This window comes from Fistularia commersonii, chromosome 16 (genome assembly GCF_037954325.1).
Source record: "Fistularia commersonii isolate RoL2024-O1a breed Wild chromosome 16, RoL_Fcom_v1.0, whole genome shotgun sequence".
Taxonomy (NCBI): Eukaryota; Metazoa; Chordata; class Actinopteri; order Syngnathiformes; family Fistulariidae; genus Fistularia; species Fistularia commersonii.
The window spans coordinates 4,394,084-4,417,019 of NC_141299.1; the positions used below are offsets into that span (position 1 = coordinate 4,394,084).

Consider the following 22,936-nt stretch of genomic DNA (forward strand, 5'->3'; position numbering starts at 1 on the left):
CTGAGAAGTAAGTGTGTGTGTACCAAGTGGTTATAAGCTGGTGTTCTTTCTCCAACAACCAAGGTAAATGATGATATGCTCAGGAAACTGTAATGCCAATCCACTGTGTTATACTCAAATTGAGACCAATGAACAGGAAGGAAGATTTTATTATGACTCTACTTGGAGCAGAGTTTAAAATCTGGTGATAAAAGGCTGCTTGGAATGACAATGTCACACACAAGCGCACACAAACAAAAACTAGATTATTCAATATCACCTAACAAAAAGCTAATTTTAATCAAAAATCAAATTAACTCCACAGTCATTTCGGTGTTTTCATTTCTGAATGTAGACTATTCAATTTGGGGCCCGGACATGAAGTTACAGACAACAAAACATTTATTCAGTGGCCTGTCTATTCACACACACCTACAGTGAAATCATACACTCGATCTCCCAGCACCACATACTGTCTAAAAGCTGATACATAATGGAAAACCTGGCATTATATAGCCTGCCTCTTGAGACAGTGTCAGGAAATGCCTTGAGCTTTACAATCTCTTTGTTATCTGTCTTAATGTGAGGACCAGTGTTACATCCTGCCAAGGCTGTGTTGCAGATCAACTGTCTGTGAGGTTTCTTTGAGACTCCAGGAGCCAGAGATGACTAGCCAGCCTCTGTTTTCAAATGCCTACTCAGATGAGGTTGTGAGGCTAGTTGTAAAACATAACAGGAGAAACTAAGATGATACAGTAAGTTTAAAGGAGAATGTTTTGTTATCAATCACAGGGGGGGGTGGTCCAAATAGTTACTTTGGAAGCTCAGTGAATTGAGGAGAAAGTATATTACATTAGTTATCAAGGGTGTTACCTTTGAATCATGTAAGTAGATTCTTCCAGGTGTATTTAATTTATTTTCTCTCCGTTTCAAAGGCCAAGGTGAAGACATGACTGACTTTTGCAAGTATTAGATGAACTCTTAAGTTATTTCAAAGAGCATCTCAAGGTTATTTTTGATTCACTTTCACTTGTCATGAAAAATAATTCCATAAACTACAGCTGTAACTTTGTTGGACGTACAGTTTATCAGAATACAATGGAATATCACCACAGTTCTATAGGCACCTTGCAATAATAGTGTGATTTTACGTATATTGCCGTAATTGTGTTTTATTGGCTGTAAACAGCGTTTATTTGCCTCTTTTATTGTAGTTGCATGTTGACACGTGAAAATGTGAATTTCTACTCGGTCACACCTATTTAAAAGAAATTAAGCCAATAACAAGAATATTTGAGTTTGAATTTAGTTTGAGTTCAGGCCCTAACAAGATGATGAAATTACTGTTTTGACCTACTATAGAGATATGGGCAAGTGGGTAGTGAGTATAAAAGATGAATGGGATGTCAATTATTTAACAAACCAAGTACTTGCTGCATTGCAAAAGCACACAAAGCATTAAGTGTGGGATGGGTAGGGATGTTGTTTTTCCAGGTTTGGTCTCAGGGGTGGTCCTAAGTCGCAGAATTGGAGGCCCCCTGATCTGAATGATCCGATCAAAATTAGGGAAGAAAATAGTTATTCCCTCTAGTGACTGTGAATGGACTTGTACATACTATTGTGGATGAGTAAGTGACGCTGGAGAGAGAAGGGGGTGCGGAACAGAGCTTTGCACTCCTCGCACTGGAAGGGCCTCTCCTCTGAGTGGGTCTGTAGAGAGAAACAGGCAGCATTAGCATGTGTATATATAACCAGGAGATGTTTCCTGCTTCCTCACAGTGGATGTTGATGAAGCTGCTTAAACTGATTTAAGAGCATGATGCAAAAGGCTCCATAGCTGATTTGGTTTGTTGACATGTGGAAGACAAGCAGCTTTAGGGGCACTAAGTTCAAAGTGCTTCTGTTTTTCAGCCTACCCCTCTCTGCCCCCATTCTATCTGTCTGAGTGACACCTGAATCCCAAAAGTAAACACAGGGAACCTCAGGGCTGGAAGAGGCCGGAGAGCCCACAGATCACTACCACCGAGAAGACCCTTATTGATTTCAGCCTCACTAATGTTTCTCACTTTGAAGTGATTTAGGCTCATTGTGGCTAGATAAAAAAGGGGTCAGTTCAATAAAAAACATTTTAATGAAAGCCTTTATCTCCAAATCCCCTCACCTTCTTATGATTCTTGTAGACATTGCGGTGAGCGAATTCTTTACCACAAAGTTTACATTTGTAGGGTTTGTCCTCACTGTGGATGATCTTATGGGCCGTCACCTGGTCCAAGCGCTTAAATGAGCGACTGCAGATCTCACATGTATATGGTCGTTTCTCTGTCAGGGATATCACCAAGAGAGATGCGCATTTCATTTCAAATTTTGAAAGGGATTAAAAGAGAGCTCTTTTTTAGGAAACCGTCTTACATAAAGATCAATAGATAGAAGGCGAAATCGAAACCCGCCTCACGCCGGGTAGCTTAGCCCGATGCAAGGTTACGTATGGTGCCAGTAGGCTTCCTTCATCAATGGCTAGTAAATGTACATTCAACAAGTCTAAAATCTTTACCCCAATATAAAAGATTGATGTGAAGTTTTGACACAGTGGAGTTTTTAAAGCAAATCGTGTAGGATCGTGTAAGATGTTTTTTGAGAGTCAGCTACATACCATTCTGTTGCAATAAAATGAACTCCTTACACCGTTCAACCAAATGCAATACACTATTAACTTGAAAAGGGTATAATCAGCCCAGTAGGTATCACTGACATCAGTTTTAATGGCATCAAAGTCAGAACCTCAAGATATTTATTTTAGGGGTTGAATTTGAGCAATCATTACTTTTAATTGTCTGCTTGTCATCTCATTTTCATTGGCATGATTTATATATATTTTTTGTATTGAAATGCCCAGTTGTGGGGAAATTTTGCACAAGCTAGACATACCACCTTGAACTTTTAATTACCATGCCCAAAGATTTTGTCAAGAAAGCAATTCCAGCTCTGTACTCTACACAAATTGCAATGTCTCTTAATTTGATTTAATACGCTAACATCATAAAGAATGTTAAATTCACACCGTGTCCATAAGACTATTTTTGAGTTGTTAGAATGTGTATCTGATGAATACTGAGTTGCATTGGCTACCAACAATGTGTTTTTAGCCGATGCAACCTAATCTATGTAGCCTAGGTGTTTCCTAGTTGTTGTTTCTTTCTTTTTGTTAAAAAGAATAGGCATGTTCATTTGACACACAATGTTCTTACCCGAATGTGTGATCATATGGCGCTTGAGCTGATTCGTGGAGATGAATTTCTTGTCACATGCACGGCAGTCAAATATTTCATGGATCTGTTGGGAGCAAAAATGAAACTATCAAAGTTTTGTTCTTGCCGATCATTTTAAAAACTTCATAAAAGTAGGATCACAGGCTACAATGGTCAACAGAAGCTCAAGCTAGTCCATTTTCTTTTGATTGATGTCGACAGACAGAAAAGCAATTAAAATGACAAAAACGTTCAATCCTTTTTCAGCTTCAGAGCACAGTACCAATAATTGCATGTTCAATGGTTCTTAGGCAGACAGCTAACAATAGCATATGCTAATATAAAACAGCTTCTCGTGTCCGACCAGCTACTGCAACGGCTGGCTCAGCTAAATTATGATAATAGCCATTTTAAGCCGCTTTTGAGTTAAGTTGTCATTATGGAAAGTTTGATTGCACTTCTGCAAGAATTGTACTTGGGAGACCTGATGCCAGTGATTAAGCTTGAAGAATGCATCAAATATCAGTTGCCAGAAAAATGTCAACATTTTCACTTGAAAAGATTTAATTTGTTTTAATACAGTTGCTGAAAGAAAAGTAATCCTGACCTAAATTATCAGTCTCTTGCTATGTCTCACAGATAATCTGTTTTAGAACACTTGGGTAGGGAAAGTGGGAGCAAAATTTAAGATTAGGTGCGATTTAAGATCTAAGAATCATCCAAAAATATTTATGCTATAATGAGCCACATAAAAGCAGGTCTTGCGCAGAGACACATGACGGGTTCTCGTGGGAATAAAACACGAACCTATTTTAAAAGACTGCAGAGATTTGACACTGGACTCAGGCAGGTAAAGTAGGTCAAATAATACACTGCAGAATTATGTCATGACTTCCATTGGAACTTCACACACATGATAAATAAGTTGATAGGAATGGGTCAAAGTTTGTTTATCAAGTTTGATGATATTTACAGGAATAAATGGTCTTTTAGTGTCAGGTTAGAGGACATCAACAAGTAAGAGTCATATGAGCTACCGTTTCCTGTGTCTTTTTGATGGGAGTTCCATTAAAACATTTAATTTTAAGTATTGTTGCATTGTGTTTTACATATGTACATATTATAGATATCAAGCAAATTCTGCTAGGTTCTTTAATTTTTCCTCTGAACTGCATCTGTTTACATCTGCTGTTCAACACTATGGCACTTCATGACTACAACGATTTTAGTCATCACTAAACGTTTTACAGACACCGCTTTTCTGTTAAATTATTAAGGACCGAAATTTAACAGATTCCATCACACAAGAGAAGACATGCACTCACAGTTCAATTTTTGTATGTAAAACAAGGTCAGCTGTAAAATACGCAAATGTAGAACAAAGTTCTTAATAGTGATTTGGGCTGCGTGCTCCGAGAAAAAAAAAAACAATACTATAATATTCAGAGATCATATTTTCAGAATGACATATATATCAAGATCCAATTAAATATAACCATTACTTGTAAGATACACAGCACTGATAAATTGGGCGCATGTGCATTCTGATTACAAGCTTACTTCACTTTAAATACTTTGACAAGAGTGTCAAGAAAATCTTGTATGCAATTACTCAAGTAGAGAACTAGCAATAAAATAGAATAAATCCTAAATTTCTATGTGACTGCTCACTCTTGGCATGTTTATTTTTAGATAATTAGCTTATTTCAGTAATTTAGTGCAGATTCTTCTTTCCCATTTTTTGGTAATTACATGCTCACATTCTTGGGTTACTTAACATCATTAATATTTGGGGCATTTTTACATGATTAGAAAGAAAAAGAAAATCACATCAAGCGTATCAAATGAAATAAAAAAGTAATGAACCAAATAGAAACACAGCAATAAAAAAGTAATAAATTGGCAAGACATTACGGTGTAACAAGAAATTACTTTGGCTGCATTTTATTTATTATGCTTTTTTGAGATATAACAGTCGTCAACATACGATATTGCAGGATAAGGTTTTTAAAACACTGTAGTCAAATATATTACACCGCCATTGAAAATTAACAGCAGTTTACCTTTCGATGTTCCTGTAGATTCAGAGACGAGGAGCATTTTCTGTTGCATATTGTGCATGTGAGTTTCCTTCTTGCACTCCCTGTAGAGGAGAAGAATGATATAATAAAAAAAACTGCTGAAACCACACAAATGGAACTGATTATGGAAGTGACCATGAGGCAGAGCAACAACGTGTTAAGATTCTCCTTCCAGTATTCTGTTGTAACAATTTCATGACAGCCAATACACAGCAACACAAAAATCTCAATACATTCTGACAACTCCTTTTTTAGGCCTGTGAGTCCACTTTTATGCTCTCTGAATCACACGAGCCACATGTGTCTGGTCTGATCCTCGCCCCCACCATCCCAGCCCCAACACACAGTTTCACACGCACACAAGCCTCTTGCTTTGACAACACTGACAACAAAACATGAATGCATTGACTTAACTCGTTAGTCACCGGTATTCATTCATATTCTGTTATACAGTTTATTCTCTTTTGAGGGGGCTGTAGCAAACCCGAGCTGTCAAAGTTAAACCTGAGCTGATCTTGGATCAGTCACATCACTATCTACGTCAAATTAGTTTCTAAGTTCAATATTGATTGAAAATACTTATTAAAATATTCAAAGAAAATAGTTTGGCGGGCCGGGTAAAAAAGCAAAACGTTTGATCTACGTAGACATGCATCCATTCGTCCTTCTCATACAAAAATACAGACAATATTTGAGTAAGTCTTTGAAAAGTTTCAAAGAAAAGTCTGAAATGTCCCCACAATGGGATGATTGAAGGTACACTATTTTATTTTATTCTAAATCAACCTATTGTATGGTTATATGTTGAGAGAGTATGGCAGAGTGCAGAAAGAAAACCCACTCTGGCACAAAATTCCCACCCAATTCAAACTGCTAAACGGTCCTTGCTGTGAGATGAGAGTAAGAACTATTGCACCGCCAAGCCACCGCATGACACTCGATTCACATGTTCAGCAGCACCGTTCTCCACTGCCCTAGATCTAATCAGAAATAGCTATGGGAGTCAGCTTAGCTGAAAGGATGAGCCTCATCAGAATACAGAGATCAGCAATGATGGAGCAGAAGTAATTACAAATGTGTGTCAACATTGAAGAGGTTTTCACTGAGCGAGGTCAAGTAAATCAAACGCACTTTCAGCAACGCTGAGGCTGCGAGAGAACAATTCACTTCATAGCAAGAGGAGTTGAAAACCTGCTTTGTCAAGAAGTTAGTTATAATGGAAATTAGACAAATACTCAAGAGAGCCGGCAATACTAACCTGTGTGAACATTTCCTTTATGCTTCTTTAGAGCATCCTTGCTCTTGAATCTCTTGCCACAGCTCTCTGCTTTGCAGATAAACCTGGTATCGCCTTTACAGGCTTCCTTATGTTGTTCAAAGCTGAACACGCAGCATTTGAGAATGGAATAAAGAGTTGAGAACACCAGTCAAAGATAATAGATCAAGCCATACATCTCTTGTAAAAAGACAAATTATTTTATTAATTGAATAAAGCTTCACTACCTGGATTCAGAGTTGAATGTATTATGGCAGATGGAACACTGGTGGTGAGATTTTGAATCACCTGATGGACCCAGTGACTCAGAACAATGCAAAACACTGAGGAAGAAATAGAAGAAAATAAGTTGGGCAACGAATCCAAAAACCTTGTAAAAAAGGATAAACTGGTTTGAAATGTTGTTAAAATCACAGTGAAACCAGTTTTGGACTGGAAAATCCTGTTTCAGTGCACCACTCCTGAACCGATATAATGGTAAATTGATAAATTGAATATGAAGAGAAATATGTCTTTTTTTTTTGATAGCACACAGCATCTATGTGATTATTGTGCAGGGAGGCTAACAGCATTTACTAAATTAAAAACCTCCAACAGACTGAAAATTTGACTGTCTTTGGTAAAGCAATTTCATTATTTGGTCATCTGATAGACAAAGACACACATTTTATATCTCCGCTTCCACTATATAGTATAGTTGATAGGCACCAATTGCCTCACTTGGCATAAAAACCTGTATGACAATGTTCACTAGAAAATAAAAATTAATTGATTTTCTAATTGAAAGAATGGAAATGAGTGCACAATGAGCACAAGGATAGACTAACAAGTTTGTAAAATCCACATATATGCAAACTGCTGAAGCTAAGGGGCTACTTGCTTAAGGCTCAGCGTCTAAGCAATGGCTTTCCAAGTTGACTTGACGCATCAAGCTTTCCGAAACTTGGATAATCACTATGAATTCATTTTAAGTTTATTCAGTTTACTGCAATAGTGCAAGACTTTTTTTTTTTCTTTCGTATTCTAGGAATGGAGTCGAAAACTTTCCTTACCTATTCTTTGCCATGGAATGAGAGATTGGTTATGAATTTTCACTTCAGGGTAAAGAGTTTTTCTAAGAAATTAACCTCAAACTGAGTCAGGAGAGCTCTTTTTTGTCACTTTCCCTTTCGCACGCCAGACTCGGCTCATTTCTGGCCTCAGCTTTAACCTTCCAAACGGAGTGGTTCTGATGACTCTAAAAGGACTCTTCTAAAACCTTTTTCAATTAAACCTCTGTTGTTGAATTAATCTACCATTCTTTTACCCAAACTTCCTTCTCCTTGACAAATTAATACCTTCATATTGCATAGTAAAACAGAGCCTAACTTGGCATTTATTCTTAGTCTTAAAACTTTTTTCAGAAGTCTTGATGACCTACACATGCGGTGCTTCCCGAGAGGAGAAACATAAGTATGCTTTAACCAGCAAAGCGATGGACCAGTAAACCTACTGGCGCTGCAGAGCCTGTTTGATGGGGAACTTCTTGCCGCAGTTTCTGCATTTGAACTCCTTCTCCTCAGTGCTGGGCCTCTGGTGCAGGCTTTGGAGGTGGGCTGCCAGGATCTCCTCGCTGGGAAAACTGCTTTCACACAGCAGACAGGGGTGGTCCTCCTTCTTAATTACTAGTTCTGAACAGATGTGGCAAACACACGGGGAAATCCAAGAACAAAACTCAATATGCGTTTGATTCTTTTTTTTTTTTGGATGATACAAAATTGAGATATAGTAAGAAGAAAATATCATCCACGTGAATTGACTGTACCCATTTCAACAAGATGCTTTGCCTCTTTACTATTTTCATCTTCATCCTTGATGACCTCTTCCTCCTCTTCTTCCTCCTCCTCCTCCATATCACTGTCAAGGAAGCCTATTAGGAGCTCTGTGTCTGTCTCAATGTCATCCACAGCCAGGTAGAAGATGTTCTCTCCGTCCTGAGAAAAAACCCTTAATACATCAAGCATTGGCACAGCCTCACCCGGAAAATTAGAGAGGAACGAAAGAGCAGAACGTTCTAGTCAAGTGGCAAAATGCAGTTATGACCATATAGGGCTGGGGTGGGCAATTACTTTGGCTGGCGGGCCATATTTCTTATTTAATTTTCATGCACAGGCCAACTAGGTATCATGTAAATTGAACCAAATGAAAATTGCAATTTAAATATTTACATTATGTGGCATTTTAGTTCAATTTTTAAAACATGAATGATCACATGAATGTACCAACATTATTTTGTATTGTAATCATCCATACAAAATTAAACAAAAGGACAAAATAAGGAGTTTCTAAATTCAATATTGATTGAAAGCACCTGTTAAGATATTAAAGAAAATGGTTTGGCGACCCGGATAAAAAAGCAAAACGGGACTTGCCCAGATCTGATATAGGGCATATCAGACGAGTGAACGCAGAGGCTGGCAGAGGTCATTACACTGAGAAATCAGTGTGTTTAAACCTGACCACAGGTCAAGAGATCAAACCAAATGTTGCCATTAACTCTCCTGTCTTTAAAGGTCATGCTCATAAAATCAAACCTTCATTTTGCCTTAACTAAGGGATCCTAAATATACATAAATAATGATTAAGAAGAGGAAAGCCCCACCATAATAAATGTCACTGTTGACGGAACACAGAGCTTGAACCCGCATGGATAACCTCGAGGCAGCCAATCACTTCGGGCATATGTGTGTGATTGCAGGAACTTTTCATTCCCCTTCTTTTATCTTCAATCACACCGGAGACAATCTTTTTTATCTTTGACAACGATTCCTGGATGGTGAGATTTTCCAGAGGCAGTGCACGAAAATTGTGTTCTCAAATGTGTGAATGTGCGGTTCTTTGCTTCCAATTGTGAAGTTACTAAAATTCTTTAGATCATAAGCCTATCCACTGGTTTTGACAATATAATTACTGTCTTTATAAATTCATCTGTAAAAAAAATTTGATGGAGAAAATTATTCGTAATGGCTACAATACTTGGGAGTTTAAGAAATACAGCTTACAGCCTCTCTACATGTCTGTATACGTATAAAGAATACCACAGTAAATGTCACTCAATTTCAACTTTTAGATGATAAGACATCTTTAGATCCTTTGTAAAGTTGATTTTGACAGCCAACAGAATGAAATGGAATGATAATATAATAACAATTAGCAAAGACTTGTAAATATCAAGCATCATCTAAACATATTTATTACAATAACGTGGACGCCATAGAAAGGGCTCTCCAATTGATTTGCTTCTAATGTCAGAAAGAAAAAAAAAATGTTTCGACGAGACAAATGATTCTGGATCTAATAAATACATAGTTACATAATATACATATATGAACATTTTCAAATACATGATAAAACCAATACAATGACACTAGTGGTACATTAGAAAAACATGCCTTTGCTTGGGTCTGTTTGGATGCTTTTTCTGTTGGTCTATCTCTTATTATTATTTTTACTACTGAGGCAAAAAGTCTCTTAGTATAATAAAAGGAAATTTCGAAGCACGCTTAAATCTCAACACCGGTATAGGTCGCCTTAGCATGTGAAAATATATGGCTCTTCACAGCTACAAGCATCTGCTTGAAAGATGAGTATCTCTGTACCACTGAGGACAATGAATCCTTTGGCCAGTCTAACAGACTCATTGTTCATTGAGAAGTAATATACCTGAATGGCTGCCAAGTTCTTCTGCTCTTGCGAGGGTGCCTGATGGACAAACCGGAGCCAGTTGGCATGGCGTGGATTACTTGCATCCAGAACATATAGCACATCCCCCTTGCTGCCACGGACCTGAAGACAAGAGGAAAAAAACTGCATGACTTGACAGAGAAAAACAAGAGACTTTTCCTGATGCTTTGATATCTATCTTGATACAATAAACTATCTGCTATGTGAAGGCATGGACCTCAAACTGTGGCGACAACAGCTTAACATCATCATTCATTCACCACAAGAGATGATTCAGTATAAATCAGCCAGCGGTGACAATTTATCTACAGTACTGTTTAATGTTCTTTATCAATGGACAAACAAAGCAGAGCAGCAAATGAATGTTTTTGTTGTTTCTTTTTCAACAGCATTCCCCAATTCAAATGTAGTTTTGTGCAAATGCAAAAGCTACTCCGTTAATCCTTCCCTTTTGTATACGGTGAAAACGGAGGTAAAGCCATGTGTATGGAACATCACATTATGATATCGCAATATGGACTGTTGTTGCGATACTAAAGTGGCAGAGATCTAGATATACATTTCATTAAAAACTAAACTGAGTCCTTCCACCAAGTTATGTATCTATCATGTGATTTTCAAACCAAGAAGACGGCACAACATCTATCACTATCATCAAATAGTCTTGAAAATCTCATAATGTTCACAGTCATCCTGCTGAGCCTGATAATAAAGCATCTATCGGTGTTAAAAGGTACACATTCAACATGAACCTGTCTCGTCAACCAAAGGGTTCAATCATCTTTAAACACAACAATCTATATGTAGGAGAATCGATCAGGCGGCATGCGTATGCATTCACCTCCCACATCAATCTGGTGTCTGAGCTTTCATCCAGCTCACTAGGCAGCTTTTTTTCACCGGCAAACGGGCCAAACTTTTCCCCCTTTAAAACAAACAGAGAAATCGCTGTCAGACACGATGCCACTGGAGGAGAAAATGTGAGAAAAAAGCAGCCAAAATTAACCATGCAAGAACAAAATACACGTACAGTCCAAACCATGATTTCTGCACTGTGGATAAAATACGGGATGGCCAGTGGGCGCTCTTGCAGATTCATGTCATTTAAATCCTTATGTGCTAGACCAGCCCTGGGCATTTTACAGCCCACAGGCCACATCCAGCTGGTTTTGCTTTTTTATCCAGCTCACCAAACTATTTTCTTTGAATATTTTCAATCAATACTGAATCTAGATTTTTTTCATTTTGTTCAATGATTTGTTCAATGATTACACACAAAATAATGTCAGTACATTTATATGATCATGAATGATTTTAAAGTTGAAATAAAATGCCAAAAAATATAACAATTTAAATCGCAATTTTCATTTTTTTTTATTTCTTTATTTAAAAATTAAATAAGAAATGTGGCCGACCAGCCAAAATAATTGCCCACTCCTTCGCTTGACATTGTTTCCAATGTCCCAGAAGTGTCAAAAATCCAGGGGGCGTGGTCTTAAGAGGTCCACACACACACACACACACACACACACACACACACACACACCAAACATCATCAAATTACCTTGAATTTGAACGCAATCCAAGCGAACTTAGTGATCTCTTACACCTTGCCTCCCCACACGCCCCCCCCCCTTCTACCACCCTCCCCTATGCAGCTGTCTGACAGCGGTGGGAGTATGCCTGCGCATACAAAGTGGTGGGCTGAAGAAAGAAAGAAAGAAAGAAAGAAAAAAAGAAAGCAAGAAAAGTTGAAAACTACGAGCTGAAGTTTTGGTTTAACTGTATTAAGTGCGTGAAGACGTTGGCGCTACACGCCGTGAGCGAGAGGAAGGAATGGGGCTGTAGTAGCTACGTGGCACTTCACGTCAGAGCAGCATGGGGTCCCGACCGAGAGTTTTGACAGCGACGGGGAGCAAAAGACGAGCACTACACGAACGTACGCCGCCGAGAGGCTTAACAAAGTGACACGCAAACGTTTTCCAGGTCAAGCCTTCGTCTTGGACTCGGTTTCAAAGCAGCCCGGACAGAAACAACAAACCTTTTTCACTCGCCTCGCCGTGTACAGACCGATTCCATCCTGGACCTTTGACGATTTCAGGGAAAATCTGTCTGGTACATACATACCCAACATTGTCATTGCAGGGAAATATTTCCTTCAATGACATTTAGTTGGATATTAAATGTCAGCGGAAGTGAACAACCATTGTTAGTTTGAATAGGAAGCTGATAGTTTCTTCGTGAAGAGTTCCAGGTTGAACTTCTGGTGCTCCTGTTGCAGGAAGGCAACGCCGCGTCCTGATTGGTCCAAAGTTTGTAACCAGAAGCTACCTTGTCTGTCACGCAGCTCCGTGGCTTGTGTCTCATTCACGATCTTCCACGCTGCGTGGGACGATGACGCACACGGATTGCATCCGCTCCTGCAGTGGATACAGCGTTTCACTTACGAAAACAAAAAACAACTGAGATCTAATCGCTGGGTACATATACTAGTCTTATTTACACGCATTATGTCATTGTCTGTCTGTACATAGCATATTGATAGACAAAAAAAAAATGTAAATTATTATTAAACGTTTGAAAACATTTGGGTGAGTTATTCTTATTGGTCTTATATCTGATGCTGGAATGCATAGATGTACAAGTTGGAGATGGAAATCAGGTTTACAGTAAGATTATACGACAGACCCCAAAAGTAACATCATTAACAACATTTTAAACCCTGTATTAAAAGTGTCCTCCCTGTCCTTGCTAAAAATAATAATAATAATAATAATAATTGAATGCAACTACTTTTACTGTTTATCCGTCTTTTGGAAATGAAACAGGTACATTTAGAATTTTTTGACATCAAATTGTTGTCTTCTGGTGTTTGTTTGTGACATGGTTAACTAGCATAACTATGATATAGTTAGTTTAAATTGCTCAAATGGTTCAAAATCAGGTGAGTGGTGGGATTTATCCTCAACCAGCCATCTGTTCACTGGCTCACAAACCAAGACACACAACCATTCCCTCTGTTGTTGATACCAGCAAGTAATTTCACCTTCATTTAACCCATTGCGTGTTTTTGGATTGTGGAAGGAAACCACAATGAGAGCAAGAAGCCATTCGGTTAATGAAACTAAAATGTAAGAATTTGGATTTTCTCCACAGTCATTCTCAAATCAGATTTTTTAAGAGGCTGGCCTACAATGTGATTTTTGCGATATCTCAAATACTTTGAAGCCGGCCCTGGCAACATGCGTCAGAAAACACAACATAGCATTTGTCGAAGCTAAAATGCATGCATATTTAAACTTTAAATTACTGATTTTCATTACACTCTCAATACTTATACTATGTCTATCTTCAGGTGCATTACCTAATGCCAAGCACCGTCTCATCTCTGGTGTTTTGCACAAATACATCAAGGATGCAGTTGTTCCATACACCTGTGTTCATTCATTCCTGTATTCATTCATATATTCCTGTATTCATTTATTCATTCATATATTGCCTATGCTTATCGGTACGGAAAGCTTTGGCACAAATTCGGAAAAGGCTATTTGTTTTGCTCCCTTCCCAATGAAATGACCTGAAATTCAACAGAGTCCTATATTTTCTGTTTAATTCAAAATATATCTTGTAAGTAGTTCCATAGGATGTGAATGCTTTTGATTTGGTCTGAAATCCGACTCCTTCGATTGTATCCCTTGTGAATTATGACCTTCCCAATGTCTATTTTGCCTCAATTTTATTTATTTATTTTTTCTTTTCATACTTTCCCACTGTAACCATGCATCTCATACTTTTCCTACTTGGCCAGATGATCCTTAATATAAGCGTATTAATCTCAGTGACTTTCTTTGTTACATAGGAAAAAAAAAAACAGGGACGAGCTCACTGTTCATACATCATTAACCTCAAAAAACTTCAGTAAACGTGATTCCTGCATCTTTGTTTGAAGTATCTGTTGTATAACACTGAAGCCACTATGTGCCGACAAGCAAGCAGACCAGAGGTCTGAATGACCCTTTCAGCTTGAAAGCGTCTGCTCACCCGGCCCAAAAACCACAATTTACGACCAATCAAAGGCTGCTGGGACAAATTGTTCTGTGGCCAGAACCGGCCTCCTGGGCCAAATGGTCCAATCAAGACGTGATGACTAAGCCCAACTTGATTATGTTACTCCGTTCACCATGTCTGTGGACTAGCTTACAAAAAAACAAAGTAAATAAATTGTAGATGTATCTTAAAATGTTTCCCATGCGTTAAAATCTGCTATTATGATTAGTAGATGGGCAAGTGATTTATTTTTGGTTTACGTTTGAAAAAAGAATATTATTCCAAGGATTTGTTGGGGGTGGAGGATTTGAAAAAATTTGTCAAGTTCACGTTTCGTCCATCAAACACTTGCAACTTGCCATTGACTGTAAATAAATTTAACGTGAGCTTTATATATCAGTATTATTGTTTTCATTTGTTCATCGTCTCACCCAGTTATACTAGTTAATGACCAGCTATGCCGGAGCAATAGGCAGGGTTCACCCTGGACTGGCCGCCAGGCGATCGCAGGGTCCATATAGAGACAAACAACCGTTCTTCACTCCCTCAGTCACACATCTGTGAAATTTAGGGTCTCCAGTGAACCTTGCATATGTTGGATTGTGGGAGGAAACCCACACAGACATGGGGAGAGCATGCAAACTCCATACAATGGGCCCCCCGTCAGAATTGAAACCTGGGATCTACTGTGAGGCAGCAGCACTGACATCATTATTATGATTATCATTATAATCTTTATTACTATTATTGTTATAAGTCGGTGGAATTGTATGACTTGCTTGAGCCTTGCCAGTCTTGACTTAAGCACGAGCCGTCGAGACTTGACTGGATCTTACAAAATGATTGGGCCCTGCCACTGAAAACTACAGTGAGCAACTTTCAAACAAAATTTAACATTTTCATAATAACAGTGAATGTAAAGACGGATTATTTAAGCAGACTAAACACGTTCCCTGCACTTAGATTTGTTTGTTTGTTTGTTTTAAACATGCCTTGGTTGCCTCGAGTGGAAGTGCTTAAAGTATGGTGCAACAGACACGTTAATTAAAGAGCAGTTATATATTTCATCTCCTCTCACTTTCATTTGTTGACTTTCTCCATGGCTGAGATGCCAATTAATTCCAAATTACAGACTGTATGTGAATATTCACTTTTTGGATGCATCCTAAGAAAGCACCTCCCAATAGTGTCAGTTTGATTTAAGCTGTTTATGTATCCTGTTTCTGTTATTGTGTTCAAGGTCTTTGCCAAATTCCATCATAAGTGCTACAAACCACAACTACTGCAAAAATTAACTCATTATATCAATGCTAACTCCCAAGTTAATGAGCTGTCTCTGGTTTTAATGTGTTTGTGCTCTGTAACTAACCTATAGGACCGTTGTATCAGAGTCGTCGGAGGCCTGGAGTCACGTTCCAGGTATATTTCTGTGAAGAGAGTCTAGGGACAGGATTACGGGCAGACTTAAAATGTGACAAGTGATCACAGGACTGAGAGGGCTTTTGTGTCTCTCCAGCCCCACCCATGTCCTCCTTGGTCCATCTCTGTGTTTCCTGACCTTTCTGTCAGAGCCTTGGCCTGTCGGGACAGGACAATTAAATGTCGTGACCCCTTTTCTCCTCGCAGCTCTCTGAGGACCCTCCAACCCATTAACTTTCACTCAGCTTTCAGCAAGATCCCTGGGTTATCTAGACCTGCTCTGATCTCCAACACCTGCACAAAAGACACACAGAAACACACACAGGACACCCATTACTGAGCAGGATGATAATCCAGGTTAGATTAAGTAAAGGGTTAAACAAATAACCCTTTTGAGGAATGTGAGGGTTTCACCTTTTATCTCGACAGAAAACCTAAAGGTAGACACCGCAGAGCATAGATGTTGGTTAATCTAAGCAACTGATGCACCAGTGCAAACACAAAGCACATTCTTCAGTATTGCACCAAAACCGCTTCAAATGACTTATTCTTGGAAATTTCTATTCAAAATCTTCTTGTCGTGGCAACTGGGCTTGAATTTCTTAACTTGAAGACATTTACCGTAACCTGGATGAGCGAGAGCTTCCACAGGCATACTTAAAATAACTTTCATTTTTTTCTTTTTTCATTTAAAGCAGGGGTACTAGGGCTGCCTCTTGGGTAATGATCAATCCAAAAGGCTACCAGTTTGATACACACTTCTGAAATAACAAATTTGCTCAAATTATCTTTAATTATATGTCATTATCAAAAATGAATGATATTCATTTTTGTGAAGAGATTGGTCATGTTATTCATTTTTCACAATAATTATCAACAATTATTTAACAAGGTAGGAAACAGATGGATATCAATATGCAACACTTTATTTCTATAAATCTGCAAGTATTTACATTGTCAAACAATCACTTCTACATTTTCACTGACAATTTTTAACAAATCATGCACTACATCGCACCATGTTTGTACAGATTATCAATTATGTAACATACAAAAATCAACTTTTACTAAACATATCACCAAATCGACAACAATGTTTACAATATTATCATATCTTACATTGAACAAACACATTTGTCACGCTTTTTCAATAACTGAATTAAACTACCATGTTATTACTGAGAATATCTAGTGTCGGTATCTTTGTCTGTTTATGGGAAGCCTGGCGTTGCATGCTGTTCACCAGTGTATTGTAATCTGAGGTGTGACTTGACACTACAACTCTGAGTGAGTATTGCAGATGTGCATCAGTGAGGCGTATTCTGTGTTTGTTCTTGATGAAGTTCATGTCAGAAAAGGCTGATTCACAAAAATAAGTTGAATCAAACAGGCTTGCAACCTTCTTAGTCGCTGTGCATACACCACTATACTTTTCTGTCTCAACAAGGCACCAAAAGTATGGTGCAATTTGAGGTGGATGTCATTTTGCAATGTTACAGTTTCGATTTCCACCTGTGCAGCCTCCAAGCTAAACGCTGCAGTTAGTTGCTCAGCAATGCGTGTTGTGTCCACATTCATGAAAGGATTGGAAATGAATGACACACGTGGTTCAAGCTGATCGAGGTCACAAAATCTGTTCTCAAATTCTTGCCCAAGTCAGTTTATGACTCGAGAGTACTTTTCTGCAACTTTGTGAAAAGTCTCAGATGCAGAAGCATTGTCTTTCAGTTCCATCAGCACAGAGGGAAAGCGCGCCATCGTTTTTCTCTGTAAATGCAGAGATAAAATGTTCATCTGGGCCTTAAATGAATTTGAAGCGCTTATCATGTCAGCAACAGTCTTAGCTTTGCCTTGCAGCTAACATTTCAAATGGTTCAGTTTCCCAGTAATATCTATTAAAAATGCAAGGTCAAATGTCCACTCAATGTTCTCCAGCAGTGAGTTTTCCTCACTTTTGGATGGCATTTACTCTTTTATAAAAGAACGCAACAAAATGCATCCCTGCTGAGCCATCAGTTTTCTGTGTGTAGAAGCAGGTCCCCATATTCAGCTGACATCTCCTCCAAAAGCACATTGAATGTTTTGTTCTGTTTAGCTCTGGAGCGGATGCTGGGAGTCACGACCCGCCCAAAGCCGATCACCTTTGCACATAACGGCTGCTGATGAATGATGCAGTGGTAACGCATCCGTTTCAGGAACTCTGTGTCACCTTTACTGTTAGTGATGAATCCTGTATGTCGGCCGATTATAGCAGGAGCCCTGTCGGTCATCACTGATACTAGCTTTTCCAACAGTACCGCGTTTTCACCGCGTTATAGATGTCAACTCCCCTCGTAGTTGTCTTTAGAGGCAGTAGCGTCAGAGGTTCTTCTTTTGTGGAGAAACACCATCAGGTGTGCTGGACTGCTTCTGTCCACGGACTCGTCGTCCAGATCCAGGCCCAGCTGATCGGCCAAGTTCCCATATATAGCCGACACTCTTTGAATTTAAAACCTCTTTGTATTTATAACCATTGTATTTGGTCACAGTTGGACATCGGAGAGAAGGGAGATTGCATCTGTTCCATATTTATCGTCTTTAAGCACAGTTTTTGCCACTGTCATCATTGCTCCTTTGAAAACCTCGCCGTCTGAAAATGCCTTAATCCAGAAATGTGTAGCTCTAAATGAGGTTTAGGTTGCTTTTTGGGAGTTTTTCATCGGTCTCATGAAAAAAGACTGCCGTTTGCACAAGCCTGCCTTTATTTCGCGGGCTTTTCCGTCCGGCGGGTAGTTAGCATGGTTGCTTGAGTGACACGAAATGTCTCTCCACATTGTACCACTTTGCCGTCGCAAAAAACAAAAAAGGACTCTTCTTTCCTGTCACTGTGAAAATGATATGTTTTCTTTATTTTTTTCTGCCATGTCTTCCGAGTTAATTCATCCCCTCACCTTCGCTGCGCCTGCTAGCTAGTCTCCACGGCAACGGTTGCCGTAGAGACCAGCTATCTCCAATTAAATCCGAAACATTTTTTTAATATTATCATTTGGAAATTCAGACCAATGCAAGTGTGATTTAAAAAAGAAGAGCAACAAAAAAATTAGATGCAGCTCACCGGTAAGTGGAGCTATTTTTAACAGCTCATGCGATCTTTGCAGACGACATGGTTTAAAGAATATGGTAACCTATTTGGTTTTTCACTTATTGGCCATGATCTCTGCAAGAAATTTGTTTTCTTTCTTTTGATGCAGCAGGGAACTGGAAACCAGTCTCCTGCATGTTTGCGCTGCACAATGAACGTTTGTCCCATCCTATTCCCAAAAAATGCTATCAAGTCAAAGCGATCTATAGAGATATAACGTCTCTTTCATTCAAAGCATTAAAAAACCCAGTATGACGACTAAAACTAATATTTATAGGAATACGATTAAGACATTGATGCTTGTAATTCAAATTAGTATTGTTGCTGGGACCAATACCAAGACAATTACAAAATGAGCATTTGATATTTTGTTAACAACAGCCTTTTACATAGGATTAGGTAACAAAGTGAAATTTCTTCAGCATCTATGGCTTTTTTTGTGCATAAAATGCCTCTCTACTGTGATTGATGTAAAACTGATGTAATCTCTTCAATAAGCAACTTAAAACTCAAATTAATCTCTCTATTCAATTGCTTTGAAAATTACAATGTCTGGTTATTTCAAAATATTGTTTCACAAAATGATAAATGCAGGAGTCACTTTACTGCTTTTGTAGAGTAGATAAAAGCATATTTTAGCAATGCGAATGCATATCTGCCGTTTTTTGCAGAAGATAAGCAAACAATATCCATTGACAATAATTCATTGTTTAAAGTTAAATGCAGGATGGGGTCACAAGGTCAATAATACGCTTGCAGAGAAAAGAAGTGTATCTATAGATATACTTCACACTCTGGAGATTGTATTTAACAGAATTTCCCCCCCCAAAAAAATAAGGGTGTGCGCCTTTTAAACTCTTTGACCTATGAATCGTTAGAAGAGGTTTCCAACGAATGGCCGACAAAGTGTAAACAAAACCAAATCAGCACAAGCAAACTTGAAAAAAAACTACAAGACACTGGCCTCATCAGCCCCACCAAGACTTTGAACCTGAAAGCACCCTGCCATGGAACTGAGCCACTCAGTGGCTGGACTGCCAGTTAAGTCTCTGAGGGCCAAAAACTACAGAAACCACATTTAGGACATGGCGAAGGAAAGGGCTGCATTGAAATAAATACTTTCAGAGTTTCTATTTTTTTTCCTAAGTAAATATTTTCACTGGAGGAAAACCTCAGTTTGGCACACACACAAATGGTTCCATCCAAGATTTTCCTAAAGGATGCGTGCATTTTTCTGAAATCTCCCAAACTTGATACTGCAGATTGTGGGGCCAGACCACCTTTTGTTTCATGTTTCACAAATACCGGCAGTCCCTCGCCACAGTTCCCTATTTCAAGGCTGTCGCTGAATAGCCAGCAAACCATTTCCTTAATCTCTGAGGTCACTGGATAAATGATGTTTTCATTTGACAACCCCAGGTCACCACTGGCACAGGGTCTTCAGAGGGAGCCTTTTGAAATCGCAGTACTGATGAAGCGTGAGAAATTACAGGCACTTACAAGTGATTTCATGAGCACAAGAGAGCAGGGAGACCACCCCTACTGTACGCAGTTTGGGTGTGAGACACTGGCTGTGAGTACACAAACACACAAACACACAGGTCCCTACATGTGCATTGCGCGAATAATCCCAAAACACACCGATTCATTCGCACACGGAAACGACAGAAAATCCGTGTTGTACCTGCACCACGTCGTGTTCTGCCAAGAATTTTCACCGAAGGACGACGGGTTTCTTTCACAGCTACATATAAAACTGACCTTTTCCTTAGAAGTGGAGTGAATTGAATGAAACTCATATTCAAGAGGTTGCAAGTGCCCCTTTGTTTACCACTGCCTGAATCATCCTGAAGGAGATTGACTGAGATGGCCAATGCCCAAGGGCCACGGCTCCCTCTCCACCCTTCCTGGGAATGGGCTCTCGGTCAGGATTGGTTTGGAAAGAAGCCTAAAATATCTGCCTGGCCCTGTGCTAAATCAAAGCAATGTATCAGTGGTTTGGACCTGAGCCCCAACAGTGAACAATCCCTAGAGCCGCTCAATTGGAGTCATTTTCATCATGGTCGACTCCTCTTTACTTTCAAAGCGCGGCTTCATGTCTCTGTGTGCACGTGTGAGATTTCAAAGCATCATCAGTTCTTTTCTCTGTTTGTTTTGGATATTTTGAATACAGTGCACCAAGTGTGCAGCTGAATTATCTCATGTAAAGCAGCGTGCCAACCCCTTCTGATGGTAGAGGGTTTTCAATCAAGGGTGTTGTTTGTTTGTTTGTTTGCTTTTTACATACAGTAGTGTTTCTCTGCTTTGCCCAGCCTCGGGAGTTACACTCAAAGCCCTCCCAGTGTGTCGGTCTGTTTGCCGTCTCTTTTTTGGAGTCGGTATGAGCCCCTACTCCCTTTTCAAGATCTCTGTCCAAAAAATGTCACTCAGCTACAATTTGAGCAACAAGTGCATTCACGCACACATAAGTTGCACAAAACATGCTCGCAGGCCAACTACTAAAGCCTCTCTTTTGGGCATGGTTTTGGGAAGTGTCCAACACGAAAAAATTACGATAAAAACACGCAGCACCTCTTTCTCCAAAGTTAATTTTCCAAACTCCCTCAAGGGCTGCAAAGCAACATTGTTTGTGATACTTCGACTTGACTGAACAGTTCTTGGAAATGTTTTTTATTTTATTTGTAAGACTGCAAGACAATCAAACTGTAATTGTGAGCGGTAAACTTAGATTCTTTTCCCAACGGCGGACTATAAGCTGGCTTTACACAGCAGAAATGTGATGTGTTTAGTTGCAGTTTGCAGTACGCATAAAACATAATTTCTATACAGTTTTTTGGTAGACCTATGGTATCACAGCATCTTGATTTTTATTTTATGCTCCGTAATGCAAATATAATAATACAAGTACACAAGATTGCGAAATGATTTGCTAACACTTATGCTACAGGTAAATAACTGCATTTTCAACAAACTTTGAATTGTTCACATCTGTTTTTGAAAATGGATTAGCTGTTGTAATGGAGTCGATGATTTAGCACGATGCATTTTGCACAAAGATAATCTCCATGTGAAGCATCAAGGAGACCATCCCCTATTTTATTGCGTTCTTCCTTTCCTAGATAGCGATTGTCAATTTTAAACAGACCACACTAAATAACCCAAAGCATCACCCAGTAAAACTGCATTAAAAAGTTTCAGAGGAGTTTGCAATGAACCTCAGACAAGGAGTCTAACTGTTATAAAAAAACAAATTGCTGAAGCTTCAAGCAACACAAGTTGTGTGAAGTTTCCGTTGCATAAAGCCAAACTTGAAAATCAAGTGTACATTGACACTGTTAAGTAATGGATGTAGCAATATTGCTTCCACGTAAAGATTTAACATGAACTTTTCATCATCTAATGATAGATTACCGAAGGAATACGAAAAATCAACAACTACAACAGATGAACAAGGCATGTGATCTTTTTTCTCCTCCTTTTCGTTTTTTCTCTTGGTCCCTCATGATAATACGATAAGCGCTTGTACTTGCCCACAAATGAATCTTAATTGCCAATAGCAATTACCTCTGGGACAATTATGACATCCGGCAATGTCAGTTGTAAGATGGCAAGATATTGTGTTTGGGTGCAGAATGATCCAGATGTTGAGCCCACCAATAATTTGTTTGTATAAGCTAATACTGCGCCACCATTGACTGTTTTAGCTGTTTTAATTATGGTTTGTTGCTATTTTTTCCACATTTCTATAAATTAAGTAGAAGATAAATCAGCAATAAAGCAATGATACTAAAATTAAAATGCTAAAGTCATGTAATCTAGCCTGCTTTACATGACAGCATTTTCAAATGTTTGATATTTTTCAAAATGTGGGATACCACAGACATTATAACAGGTAGCAGTTCATTATCTGCTTACCCTCATGCCAAAAGAAGATCAGGTGAAGGTTTTCAGCTCTAAAAAACACACCTAGAGTTTCAAAGAAAAGACATATTGCACTTTGCCTTCTAAACAAAATTACTGAGAATGAATAGTGACATTGAATCCA

At 38.8% G+C, this 22,936-nt stretch overlaps 1 protein-coding gene across 2 annotated transcripts in view; it reads right to left on the minus strand.

Annotated features, from left to right (window-relative positions):
- prdm5 (PR domain containing 5) overlaps positions 1–12,589 on the minus strand; it is a 34,773-nt gene extending 22,184 nt beyond the window's left edge. Inside the window, exons 1-11 of one of the 2 annotated variants that reach the window (XM_086161590.1) lie at positions 12,346–12,589; positions 11,146–11,229; positions 10,284–10,406; positions 8,386–8,554; positions 8,074–8,251; positions 6,809–6,904; positions 6,564–6,685; positions 5,288–5,367; positions 3,225–3,309; positions 2,141–2,298; positions 1,596–1,689 (exon numbers count right to left, since the gene is read on the minus strand). In XM_086161590.1, coding sequence (XP_086017716.1) covers positions 1,596–1,689; positions 2,141–2,298; positions 3,225–3,309; positions 5,288–5,367; positions 6,564–6,685; positions 6,809–6,904; positions 8,074–8,251; positions 8,386–8,554; positions 10,284–10,406; positions 11,146–11,229; positions 12,346–12,444 — 1,288 coding nt within the window. In that variant the 5' untranslated portion in view covers positions 12,445–12,589. Of the gene's footprint in view, positions 1–1,595; positions 1,690–2,140; positions 2,299–3,224; positions 3,310–5,287; positions 5,368–6,563; positions 6,686–6,808; positions 6,905–8,073; positions 8,252–8,385; positions 8,555–10,283; positions 10,407–11,145; positions 11,230–11,334; positions 11,454–12,345 lie in introns of those variants that run through there. The other variant, XM_086161589.1, reaches the window with a different exon arrangement.
- Between the last annotated feature and the right edge of the window lie 10,347 nt (positions 12,590–22,936).